Source organism: Ixodes scapularis, unplaced genomic scaffold, assembly GCF_016920785.2.
Source record: "Ixodes scapularis isolate PalLabHiFi unplaced genomic scaffold, ASM1692078v2 PGA_scaffold7__128_contigs__length_106722199, whole genome shotgun sequence".
In the NCBI taxonomy this organism is placed as follows: domain Eukaryota; kingdom Metazoa; phylum Arthropoda; class Arachnida; order Ixodida; family Ixodidae; genus Ixodes; species Ixodes scapularis.
Window position 1 is genome coordinate 70650709 of NW_024609882.1, and position 13576 is coordinate 70664284.

Here is a 13576-nt window from a genome sequence, read left to right on the forward strand (position 1 = left end):
ATCTTATGCGTACGCAAATTGACTAAAATAGTGATATAATGAGTATTCTTTTTGAGACATCCATATCTATCTCTATGTCCGTACGTTGGTGTGTCGGTCCGTCGATTTGTTTTTCTGTTTATTTACTTGGAAATACCTCCAACACGTAAGAGAAATTATTCACAAAATACTTAAAGTGTAACTAAAAAGAAAAAAAGTGTGTTTTTAAACAGCCTAATTGGAGCAAGCGTGTCACAAAACAGTTTTTCTTACAAAAACAAATTTTTTACATCAATATTTATTGCGCGGGCCTGATTTTAGTTTGCGGGTATTTTGTCCGTTTTAAATAACGCGCCAAAACGTTGGTATTATACGTCACGAAGTGACGTATGCCAGCCACTCTGCGCGCGTCGAAAGAGCAGGAGTTTCAAATGTGGCGAGGTTGTGAGTCCGACTAAATTACGTCCTGTGGCGTAAATATTGCTAAAAATAAAATGTTTTTTTCGCGGAGGATTTGTTTTCTGACATGCTTGTCCCAATTAGGCTGGTTAAAAAAAAAAGACCTTTTTTTTTTTCTTTGCAGTTAGTCTTTAGCAACAAGCGAGCTGCTGAAAATTTATATTGGAAAAATCTCGAGTTCGAGAAGGAGAGTAAGAGTAGGGACTTTTAGAAGAGCGCACGCCAAAGCTTTGTGTACGCCACAAATAGCGACATCGCCACTGCGCATGCCCCGAATTGTAACTATGTTTTGCGTTTTGCGTTTTGCGTGCGCGTTTTCATTGGACGCATTCTTCGGAAATTGAGTTCTTACGCAAATAGTGTTTGCGCTCCTCCTAGGAGGATTCGTGATGAGAAGTTTGCTAAAGCCAAGACGAGCACAATCAAAAATTGGCTCCAACCAGGACCATGTGTGCGGCGACGTCGGCGGCATCCTCGCGACTGCGGTTTTCAATACGAAATGACATTGCATTGGTACGGCAACGATCACCGGCAACTTGATGCTCGCGACGCGCGACCATTTCTCGGTGAAGGTACGTTGTGCGAGGGTCAGTACAGCGAGACCACTATTGCCGAGGCGACGCAAGCGGATACGACCGGTCGACCGCTCGCGTCGCAGTCTCTTGTTAAAACCAATCTAAAATGTTGCTACGAACCAAAACAAAAAACTTTTTTTTTTTCTCACGTTGCAGCATTTTGTGTATGAAGAAACAATTGTGACTGTGTCTTGGTGGCGTTGGGTTTTTCGTTGCGGGAAAAAAACCAGCACCCTAAAACTTTCGTGCACAGCCTGCGCTAACCGAAGCGCTAAATTTAGCGCCGAGTGTGCTAAAACTGCGTACGTTATTTAAGTCCGCTCATTATCTGTGTCCTGAATCTGTGTTTTTTTTTCTTTTTTTTTAATAAAGGAATTATAGCAGAAGTGAGTGCTAGACTCTAAACATCATATTTTGCATTAAGTATACGAGATCATACACCTAAAATATCTAATAAATGATACGTTTAGAAAAAAAAAGTAAAGAAAATATGCACGAAATAAAAGAAAAAAAAAAACTCACCTTCTTGCTGGACTTTCCAACACAATCGCTTTCCACCGCTTTTGTTGATGTCACATTGGAATTGTCTTCTTCTTTCACGTCGTAATAGTCTCGAACCGGGTGACCTAAACATTTAGATATCGTATTATAAATCAGGTGGTGCATGAGATGGCAAAACTTGTGTATTAGTACTGAACTCTTATCTAAAGCTTTCATACGTGTGGTAGTCGAAACTGTCTATAGCAACAATGCAAATAAAAATAAAACTAGCTCACCAGTCAAAGAGCGATGCCAGCCTGAATTTTGGAACCAATGCTGCTTTTCAGAATATTAATATAATAGTGCGCATGCAAAATAAGTTGTATAATCTCGACATCGTTCGCATGATTGTCCTCAAGCAGTGCTATTTTTTAACTTTGACTTTTGCAAACGTAATTGTACTGAAAGATATGCCCTCCTGTAGTTTCATTTTTTTCTCATTGTTTTAGTTTGTTAATACTCTTCAAGTACAAATATAGTGCAGACAACTGAATACACTTTACGATCGTCACGCAAAAACTTACAATATTTTGGCAATCATCATATCTTTACAAAATGCATCTCGAGAAAGCTTTGATATATTTGTTTAATAATGTTTTAAGAACCTGCTTCGCATATAAAAAAACGCAAATAAAAATATTCTCATGGTGAAGTATGGAGTAAATGCGTGATCTTACTAAAAACAGGAGAGCCGCATGTTCAAAGAAACTTTTCCTCAGAATATACAAATAGGTTCGCACCGCGAGGTACGTTTTGTTATTATAAAAATTTATGTGCGATGCTGCAAAGTTATATTTACTATCATCCTCATTTCTCCGATACAAATTATGATATCTGTAGCGCAGATATTGTTTTGACGACAACCGGCACCGTGTAATATTTATTATATTGCCGCGAGCGCAGCTGACCGAGCTGGCAGCGCGCTCGTGGCCTACCGGTTAACGCGCGTGCCTTCCACGCGGAACGCCAGGGTTCGATTCCAGGCCGCGGGAGGCATTTTTGCGGGCTCTAACGTGATGTTCTGGTAAATTCGAAAACCGTGTTGCTAATTTGAGGTTAGAATGTTGTACACGCCGACCCTTCTGCGCCGATTGTTCCGGAAGCCCACCCGTGTACAAAGGGGGCTCCGCGCGGCAAGCCGGAGTCAGTTTCACCTCAGCGTTCGATTCGGCTGTCTCGCTGAAATCGACGTCCGTGACACTCTATTGTTATCTTCTTCTTTTTTGTTTGGGCACAATTTCGACTCATTAAACGTTTAGTTTTCTTAGTTATTATTTGTTTCATTAACTCTTCATTCGTGACATTTTGGTGGAGGTGCGGCGGACCACATGTCCGTGACGCGCTCCCCTCCGCGGTCCCGCAGTGCAAGTCCGAACCCAAGCCCCCAAGAATCCAATGAAGACCAGACCGAGTCTCGATCAAGTCACCGGAACCTTGGTCTAGCCCCGGAATTCGAACCCTTTCCACCCAAGACCAAGCAAACAAGGAGGTCGGCGATGGCCAACCAGTCGCAGACCCCGGTCGCTTGTGCCGTCGAATAACCTGCCAGTCGCTCCCCGGACTTCAACGCCATTCCACGGGGAGATCCAAAGAGGACGTTGAGGATTGGCGACAACATTACGAACGAGTTGCCCGCCATAACCAATGGACACGGGAGCAGTGCCTTCATAATGTCTACTTCGCTCCGGAAGGTACCTCACGCACCGTGTACGAGAACCACAAAACGTCGATTTCGTCGTGGGAAGAATTCCAGGTCGAACTGCGACGCACTCTTCCCAACCAGCGGCGACGACAGCGTTCTGAAGAGCTCCTGCGAGCGAGAACCCAAAGGCCGACCGAGCGCGTAACAAGCTTCGTCGAAGACGTTCTCCACCTGATGAATCGCGCCGACCCAAACGCTCCCGAAGAGAAAAACGCTGAGGGTCTTGAGGCGCGGCGTGAAGGAAAACGTCTCGATGGCCTTGTGCGGAGCCCGCCTGCCACCGTCGAAAGTTTCATCACGGAAGCCACCAACATCGAACGTACCCTTCAAATACGAGCCGCCCACTATCACCGAGCTCCCGGCGTCGCTGCAGACACGCCGTCATGCTGCGCCACCAGCTCCATTGTCCCAGGGTTAAGCGAAACCTTACGGGACATCGTCCGTGAAGAACTAAGGAAGCTGGTACTTGTCGCCGATCGTCCAGCTTCGCTCTCGATCGCCGAGATTGTACGAGAGGAGGTCCAGCAAGCGCTCCAGCCAAACGTTCTCGCCGACGCCGCACCAGAACCACCAGCTTGGACTTAAGGGCCATACGCACATTCGCGTTTGAACGGGTTTGGGTGCGTTGCGGAGTCCTTGCGGCCAGGCGCGGTCGCTTGCGGAGCAACGCGCGCCTCCCCGCAACGTTCGGTAGCGCGACGCAAGCGAGTAGAAACTTGTTCAACTTTCCGAAGCGTTGCGGTGCGTTCGGGTGCTTTCGACCAATCAGAAGCCGAAAGAGGAGAGGGGGTGACGTGTTCGCTCACCCCACCCGGCCGACTCGGCGAGACGTATCCGGTTCGCCGGTCGCAGTGCTTGCTTTTTCGTTTTGGGGAGCGGTGGGGACTGTATTTTCCAAGGCCGCGATGGTTCAAGCTTGACAAAACGTCGGGGAAGCCGGCGAGATTGTCCCCAGATCGAACGCTTCGACGCTGTCGCCGTGCGCCGCCATGTTGCCTTGGATTTCGCTTACTATTGGTGAGCCACTAGCGACGATAGCGCGTTCTTATTGGCTCTTGACTGCGGTTGACTCCGTTTCAACGCAACTGTGCGTACAAGTTTGGCGCAAGCGGTCTTCGCAACGCAACGCGTCCGCTTGCTGCTACGGAACGCACCGCGCTCAAACGCGAATGTGTGTATGGGCCTTTACGCCGCAGTTGTTCGTCGCCAGCAGCCTCCTGTCACCCGGCAGTACTCAGCTGTACCCCGACGAGACGTCTCTTCGCCGCATTACGTTCCGCGCTAAGAGCAGCGTGGACCTTGAAAGACCGACGTGTGGCGCACGGATGACGGACGCCCGGTGTGCTTCCACTGCGGGGAGACTGACCGTGTTTACAGAAGGTGCCCGTACCGCCAGCTTGACGTACCGCCAGCTTGGCTGCGAGTATTCGCACCAAACGGCTTTCGACATCGCTTTGGAGAGCGACCAAGAAACATCAAGGAATACCTCCATTCGCCCTCCGTCACCAGCACCGACAGCGCCACGAGGTTCCCATTCTCCATCCCCCCGACGTTCCGCATCGCCTTTCCGTCGGTCGCGCCGTGAGAGCCTGTCCCCCTATCTCGTCGGGAAAACTACGTGCGGCAACGCCTGGAGGTAGCGTTGCCGAAGACGACCGAAGTAAAGAACCTTGAAAAACGTCCAAGGACCCCCACCCCCCCTCTAACGACGTCGCACATAAAAAATAACACTTCTGGGACGGTAAACAATAACCTAAACGTCGTTATCGACGGCCACGACGCGACGGCTCTCTTCGACGCCAGAGCAAACTACTCCGTCCTGAGTCGGAGGCTCTCCCAATGCCTTCGGAAAGTGACAAGGTCATGGGATGGTCGACAGATACGAACTGCCGGCGGGAACCTCATCAAACCGGTCGGAAGGTGCACCGCTTGCGTCGAGATCCACGCTGAGACATGCCCGGTGAAGTTCGTTGTTCTACGAGACTGTGCAAGATACGTTATACTCGGCACATTTGCCACGTATAACCTGTTATGACGTCTGTGGATCAGGAAACAACGTCGGCCGCCTCAGCCACAGTGCGTGTACAGTCCGAGCACGTGAACTTGCCACCGCGCTCGAGTGTGCTGGTGCCCGTCGGAATTTAAACATCAATCAGCGGAGACGCCCTGCTGGAAGGTAATGTTAAACTGCTCCTAGTAGAAGGGACCGGTGTCGCCAGAGGCGTAGCGAAGCTCCAAGATGGATGCACCACTGTCCTTGTAACGAACTTCCGAGAAGAGGCTCAGCATCTTACAAATGGTATCACCGTGGGAAACATTGAGGAGCTCCAGGACAGGAGCCGCAATCGTAAGGAATCTCTAAAACTCCCCTTTGTCACAACGCGAGGCACCGTGATCCTCAGAGCTCGACATCGACCCAACCCCCTCCCCCCCCCCCCCCGTCAACCACCCATGGCAGCTGACTGACCTTCTCGCCGAGCTCAAGAATTCATTCGCCACGTCATCAAACGTGCGGTAGCCGACAGTTGCAAAGCATCGAACAGTTACTGATGACAACGCACTTCCTCTGCATCGGCCGCCGTACAGAGTGTCCGTGAAAGAAAGGGAAATCCAGAAGCTTGTTTAGCAAGTACTTGATAACGACATCGTTCAGCCCTGAATCAGTCAGTAAGCTTCGCCAGTAGTCTTGGTGAAGAAGAAAGGCGGAACACTCAGGTTTTGCGTGGACTATCGACAACTAAGCGCCGTAACAACAAAAAAAAAAAAAAAGACGTCTACCCGCTGCCCCGCAACTACGACACTCTGGACTGGCTGCGCCACGGCCGATTCTTTCCGTCGATAGACCTGAAGAGTGGGGACTGGCAGATCGAGGTCGACGAACGGGGTCGTGAGAAGACTGCCTTCGTCACGCCGGGTGGACTGTACGAATTTAAAGTGATACCTTTTGGTCTGTGCACAGTAAAGGCGACCTTCCAGCCCGTAATGGATACCATCCTTTCAGGCTTGAGATGGGAAAACTGTCTCGTCTACCTCGACCACGTCATGGTATTCACAAGCGACTTCGACGAGCACCTGAAACTTCTGCGAGCCGTGCTATTGGCTATCCAGAATGCTGGACTTACACTCAAGCCGTCAAAATGTCAGTTCGCTTACACTCTCAAGAAAAAAGGGCGTAAAAGGGTGTAGTCTTACACCCTTTGTCCCATATAATACACCCCCAAACTTTAATTCGACGAACAGCGCCCTACAGTCAAACAGACGGCCCGAAAGTTTACGAGGGGCTTGATAGCCGCGTGGTACAACGTATTCGAATAGCTAATGTACGTTTTACTTACTACAAAGAAATAATCGGGGTTTTCTATGCCCTACTGTAAAAACTCAGTGTTTTATTTATGGCGCCTTTGATACGTACTTTAGCTATTCAATAAGTTATATCACACCGTCATAAAGCCCCTTGTAAAATTTAGGGCCGTCTGTTCGACTATAATGCGCTGTACGTCGAAATGAAGTTTTGGGGTGTATTAAACGGGACAAAGGGTGTAACGATACACCCTTTTACACCATTTTTACTTGAGAGTGTACGATGAGCTCAAATTCCTGGGCCATGTCGTGAGGGCTCAGGGTGTAAACCCTCCCTGATCCGGCAAAGACATCCGCTGTCGACGCATTTCCGAAGCCATCAGACAGGAAAGCCGTACGAAGATTTCTTTGGTTGTGTGCTTACTACAGTTGTTTCGTTCGCAATTTCGCCAATATTTCTACACCGCTCACGAATCTGACGAAGGACAACGTAAGCTACCATTGGGGGAGGAGCAAGAACAAGCGTTCAACTAACTGAAGGAAAGTCTCCAGTCGCCCCCTATCCTCGGACACTTCAATGCACCAGCGGAAACGGAAGTTCGCACGGACGCCAGCAACGCCGACCTCGGCGCAGTACTCGTCTATAAACAAGACGGAGCAGAGGGGGTGGTCGCTTACGCAGCCGGGCACTTTCCAAGGCAGAGCAAAATTACTCAACGACCGACAAGGAATGTCTTGTAGTCATCTGGGCATTAAATAAGTTCCGCCCGTAACTGTACGGGATCTCATTCCGCGTTGTCACGGGCCACCACACTCTCTGTTGGCTCGCCAACCTCATGGACCCGTCAGGACGCCTCGCTCGCTTGGGTCTCCGACTGCAAGAATTCAACGTAAACATTGTGCACAAGTCTGGCCGCAAGCATAACAATGCCGACTGTTTGTCTAGGTCTCCAGTCCAATTTCCTGCCGACAGCACCGACGACGACGATGACGCCCGTTTTCTCGGCGCAGTTACAGATACCGACATGGGAGCATTTCAACGAGACGACCCGAACCTTCGCGCGGTGATCGACCACCTCGAGGGTCAAGGAGGTTCAGTTTCGCGAGTCTTGGCCCGAGATATGTCAAGGTTCGTCCTGAGGCGAGGTGTGCTTTTCAAGAAGAACTTTGGAACCACTAACCCTGACTGGCTTCTGGTTGTTCCTGCTGGCCTTTGAGAAGAAATATTTAAAGCACGCCACAACGACCCGACGGCTGGACGCCTCGGCTACAGCAGGACGCTTGTCCGGATTACTGAAAAGTATTACTGGCCGAGACTCCCGAAAACCGTCCGTCTGTACACACGGTCCTGCCTTGAGTGCCAACGACGTAAAAGCCTCCGACGAAGCCAGCAGGACTTCTCCAGCCGATACCTGCCCCGACTGCGCCCTTCCAGCAGGTTGGAATGGAGTTACTTGGGCCGGTCCCGACATCGACGCAGGAAACCGGTGGATTATTGTGGCGACCGATTATCTTACACGGTACGTCGAAAACGTCGGTTGAAGTCGCCCAGTTTTTCGTCGAGTCCATTCTCCTTTGACAAGGCGCACCTGAAGTGCTGATCACAGATTGAGGGTCAGCTTTCATGACAGAGCTAAATCCAGAAATTCTTCGACTCAGACACACCAGCAATTGACGACCCACTGCTTATCATCTACAGACCAAAGGGCTAACGGAGTGGCACAACAAGACGATCGCCGACATGATCCCCATGTACTACGTCGACGTAGAGCACAAGACGCGGGACGAGGTGTTGCATTGCTTCACGTTTGCGCACAACACAGCGGTTCAAGAAACCACGGGAATGACACCGTCCCAACTGGTACACGGCCGGCCGGTTACTACGATGCTCGACACCATGTTGCCTCACGTGCCGGCTGACAATGGGAACGATGGAGCTCGACTGATCTCGCAACGCGCGAAAGAAGCTCGCCAGCTCTCAAGAATCGAGCTTCATGACCAACGGCGAGTCGACGCACGCCGGCATAACCTTCTTCGCCGGGACGTCCACTTTCAACCCGGAAACCGGGTATGGGTGTGGACACCAATACGCCGCCACGGTCTCAGAGAATCTTCTCAAACGCAATTTCGAAACCTAAAAAATCATCCGACGCCTCGGCCATGTGAATTATGAAGTTCTACCAGACGAAACGCGCCCCTCTAAAAGACGCCAGTCATGGCCCGAGGTGGTGCACGTCGTCCGGCTTTAGCCGTATTACGAACGATAGAACTTTGGACTCTCGTCAAGGAGTAACTATGAACTGTGGCTCAGGACTCTGCTATCATTCTGCTGTGGATCTGTGTTCTCGTTTTGCGCTGCATCGGGACGATGGACTTTTTTCAAAGGGGGGACTAATGCCGCCAGCGCAGCTGAGCAAGCAGGCAGCGTGGTTGTGGCCTAACTGTTATCGCGCGTGCCTTCCAGGCTGAAAGCTGGGGTTTGATTCCTGGCCGCGGGGACGCATTTTTTTTGGCTCTAACGTAATGTTCTAGTAAATTCGAGAACCGTGTTGCTGACTCACGGTTAGAATGTTCTACACGGCGAACCTTCTACACCGATTGTTTGAGAAGCCCACGCGTGTAGAAGGGGATCCGCGTGGCAAGCCGGAGCCAGTCTCGCCTCAGCGTTCGATTCTACTGTCTCGCCGTCTTCAACGCCCGCGGCGCTCTGTCGTTATCTTTTTCCTTTTTGTTTTGGGCGCAAGTTTGCCCCATTAAAATTTGACTTTTCTCACTTATTCTTTGTTTCATTAACTTTTCATTCGTTACAATATTTAGGAAAGCATATTGCTTTATATTCTTTTTGGAGGGGAAAGTCGAGCGGAAACAAGAACATGCATATCAATTCACTTTCTGGTGTGAGATAGTTTAGCCAAAAACATTTTCAATGACAAACATAGGTGCACTAAAGATGTCAATCTTCTTTAAAACACCTCGAGACTGAGGTATACGAAAAAAAAAAAAGCGACGTAAGACTCAGTCTCGAGTTTATTCGTTACTTAATTGTCATAACTTAATTGCTAGTGCGCAGTCTCAAAACAAAAACAGGCAGCACTCATTCGAAAAGTGGCTTCATGTAAAAACTATTCGATAAAAAAGTGGGTGAATTTTTCTTATGAGGTGGATTATAAAGAAGTATTACGTATACCTATTTAGTAATAAATAACTTGCAACTTTTACCTGTGATTCAGTCAGACTTTTTGGCAATTTCGTCTTTTTTTAAAGTTGTGGCATTAAACACAGTGCTAAAATAGCTTCGTACCTGCCTGCTAGTCGTGAATATTATAATGACAAAACTCCATCCACTTTTTTTAATTAATGATATGTCCATATTTCGTACTATTTATCGACTGTCCAAGGAACTGAGAGACCATACCCTAAACTTAGATTCTCAACCTCAGTTTAAACCAACACGTCCGTAATGAGTGTCAAGTCAATTAGCCTGACGGGCTGTTCCATCTCAAATACCTAATAAATATGCAATGTTGTTGAATACAATAAGGCGCACAGGGCATCGAGTTTGTCTGCGGAAAAGGTGTAGGGCGTTACGTGCAAAATCAACAAAGCGCACCTTAAAATTGAAGGAAACAATCGTCTTAGCCATTTCTATGCAATACCGCTCCATATGTAACTATATTTGCACGTAACTAGTGAGTTTTGCAAAAACTCACTAGTTACTATTATTTATAGCAAAAACTAGTGAGTTTTTGCAATAAAAAATATCTGTTTCTTCTCTTTGCTCATATTCGTATGCTCATAAACTTTTAAAGAAATATTAAAAACACAGCTTATTCCCGGCGCGCAACAGACGTCTGTCGGTATATAAAAGCATAAATTGAACGACACCTTTTATAGTTTTTTTATAATTTTTGGTACTTTTACTCTTTTGAGCTCCGTAATATAGCGCTCGCAAAATTTCGGCAGGAACCATTAATATATTGAGACATATCAGCCTTGCATATTATCAATAGCAGAGTGATTGGAATGTTGGTGCATCTCGAGCAAGCCACACGGTTCCTCCAGTTGTTATTCTTGCTTGGATTTTTTGCTCGACCTTAGGCCTGCTCTAGAACTTATGTTTGGGCCTAAAGCATTGCAAGTTTACCCATCGCTCACTAAACAAAATATATTATTCAGACTAAATGGTGCCCTACTACTACTCTAACAAAATTACCTGCTATTAGCCGCGTCTAAAGTAACAAATATGATTTCTGTTATTCTACGGCGAAGAAACAAAATGCATGCGTGTTTCTTTATATATGCACAGGAGCACCGGGAAAGTAGTCTGGGTTGTCTGCTTCAATTTGAAATCAAAGGTCGCGTAACCAATAGCACGAGTTGAATCCCTGCGGTAAAATGTAATCACTTTATGAGTTGATCAATTAACATGTGGGCTGGTAGGGATAAAACGTTATACATGAAAATTTAAAAGTACCTAAGTTCACAGCAGTATAAAGAATATTATTAAGCGGTTTGTTTGGTGCAGATATCATTCACACGGCAGGGTTGGGAAATACATCAAAGAAATTATACTTAAAGTATTCCTTGAAGAAGGTTTATGAATTTTGCCCTTCCAGTTGTTTTTCAAGGTAATGCAGTCAAAAACAAAAGAAAGGCGATCCGCAGCCGTGTACTCGTCTCGTAAAAAACAATATTGTGCTTTGCCGTCCCTCCCCCTGGAAAAGCTGCTGCATATCCCACTGAGCCCAACACGCGCCCACCGCCCCTTTGTCGTCGTCATCGATGCACCAGAACCAAGGAATCACCGCTATCGTCGCGACCAAGATCACCACTCCCCCGAGATCATCACTCCAAGGGAAAAACGTGACGGACTGAAGAAAACCGGAGAGCGCTGCCACAAAAAACTTCTGGATTCGCAGCCGTCTACTCGCCTCGTAAACAACCATTTCGTGCACTGCAGGTAGTCCCAAAGTTTTTCGGGTACTACGTACACTCATATACATTTTTTGCTGCGAATCCCACGAGATTTGTATGCTTTCAATTTTGTGCACTCTGGAGTGGGAATCGATAGTGTGATTTATCGGGCACAGATTGGATCGTTTATTTTTTCTACAAAGGGCCAAACGAGAGTTGTCCTTCGCTAAAATAAGTTTTTTTTTTTAAATTAATTTACTTTACGTTTATCATGACCTCTGAAAGTGTTCACAGTAGCAACTGTCGTGTTTTTGCTGCTAACCTCTTCCACGCAAATTGAAATTAATCGGAGGAGCCGAGAGATATAAAAGTAATCGCTGAGGCGCGAACGCTTGGCGCATGTTTGCCCTGCGAGCCCGCCAAGCCCACTGTGATCCACTCTCATGACCCAGTAGCGGGGTCGGACTGGGGGTCGAGCTCTAATGGGCTGTCCCCCGTTGGTTTTTCAGAAGGTATTCCTTTGGCTGGTTCCGTTTTTTTTTGGTCTCTCCCAATTGGCTCTTTGGTAAAATTCACACTTGATCCTAGGATCCCATTCATTTATATTTATTAGCATTATTATCGGTCGTGCCCTCGAAGTGCAACAAATTGAGGCATGTCTATTCTTCAAGCTTTTTAGAACGACTCGTCCTATCAAACGTTCAGCATGAAACTTTATTCCTACGTGAGCACGTCGTTGAACTGTGGGCAGTATGAATGACATGGAAGACGGAATGAGAAGAAATAACCTAGTATTTAAAGGCATCCCGGGAACAGGAAATGAAACCTGGGCTCTTACAGAGCAAATTTTTACTCGTTTCGTAAGGGATAACATCGCGATCAATTTAAAAACAGCTATAAGAGCTCACTACCTTGGCCGGAAAGGAATTGGAGTAAATCGTCAAATCATCATCAAATTTCAAAGATGAGGTTCTTGACAGTGCTTTTAAACTCACGAGAATGACGGCACCCAAAGTTCAAGTCTCTGAAGATTTTTCGAGTAAAGTGCGCCTTGCCAAAAAGAAACTGGGAATTCCCTTCTCAATTCAAATCACGCAATACCCGTCACAAAATTAGATACAATAAGCTATACGTCAACGACTTAACGTATGTTTATAATCACGGAAGTGAATCAGTGGTCCTTGTTCTTGGCTCTCAAGAACGCATCATGAAACATCATGGCATAATGTAAACACTCATCTTTCTGGTTCAACCCGATGAAATTATTGGGACCGAAACGTGGCCACGCCTGACATGAAAACTGCTGAAGTTTCAACGAGTAAACTGTATAATATACATCGCAATTATAGTAAAATGCAAATAATTTGTTGTTTTCGCATTTCCGCGAACTAAGGTATATCTCGTGCAGAAATAGTGATGAATTCTAACTGTCAAACTTACTTATGACTTATCTTGGAAGCTGAAAAGTACCCAAAAATAGCAACTGCATGTATGATGTGGAACATCAAGAAATGGAAAGAGGGAACGAATGATGAAGACGGAGTAGAGAGGTTAGTGCATTTAGAGACTGGAGGATTAAAGGGTACGAGAAGAATTGCTTGACCTCTTGATACCCTGCTTTTTAAACGAAAACGTTTTTCGTCATATGCAAAAATTATATTAAAAAAAGATTATCGAGTTTCTAATTTGGACGCTAATATTAATGATGCCGAAAGTGTGATTATACTATAAACACAATAAAATGTCATTTATTCCTTCGAACGAAGCTCCAAACTACATTTTGGTAATTAGTAAAATACTGTATTATGCTTTATGTGGCGCATAGCTTTTGATACGCCCAGACACCATTTTATTATTAAATTAGACGACATTTCTCCGATTTCTGAAGGCATGCCATTTGGTCAAGACAACTCTCGTTGGGATTGATGTTTCTCTTGTTTAGTATTTGTTCCGCAGATTGCGTATGGCCTCTTTGGCAATAATAAACACTTCAATCTCACCCAGATCTTCTAAGCGTGATACGAGTCCTGCAGCTCGAAGAAACGTTGGACCATCTTGGACACCGGGTTTATCCTATATTGTGCAAAATATAAAATAAAACAAACAC

General features: G+C 46.7%; 1 protein-coding gene across 1 annotated transcript in view; it reads right to left on the bottom strand.

The window, feature by feature from the left end:
- The window catches only part of LOC8037682 (arginase-1), a 71787-nt gene that overhangs the window by 19313 nt on the left and 38898 nt on the right, over positions 1 to 13576 (bottom strand). Inside the window, exons 2-3 of the mRNA XM_029985305.2 lie at positions 13470 to 13542; positions 1536 to 1639 (exon numbers count right to left, since the gene is read on the bottom strand). Coding sequence (XP_029841165.2) covers positions 1536 to 1639; positions 13470 to 13542 — 177 coding nt within the window. The remainder of the gene's footprint in view (positions 1 to 1535; positions 1640 to 13469; positions 13543 to 13576) is intronic.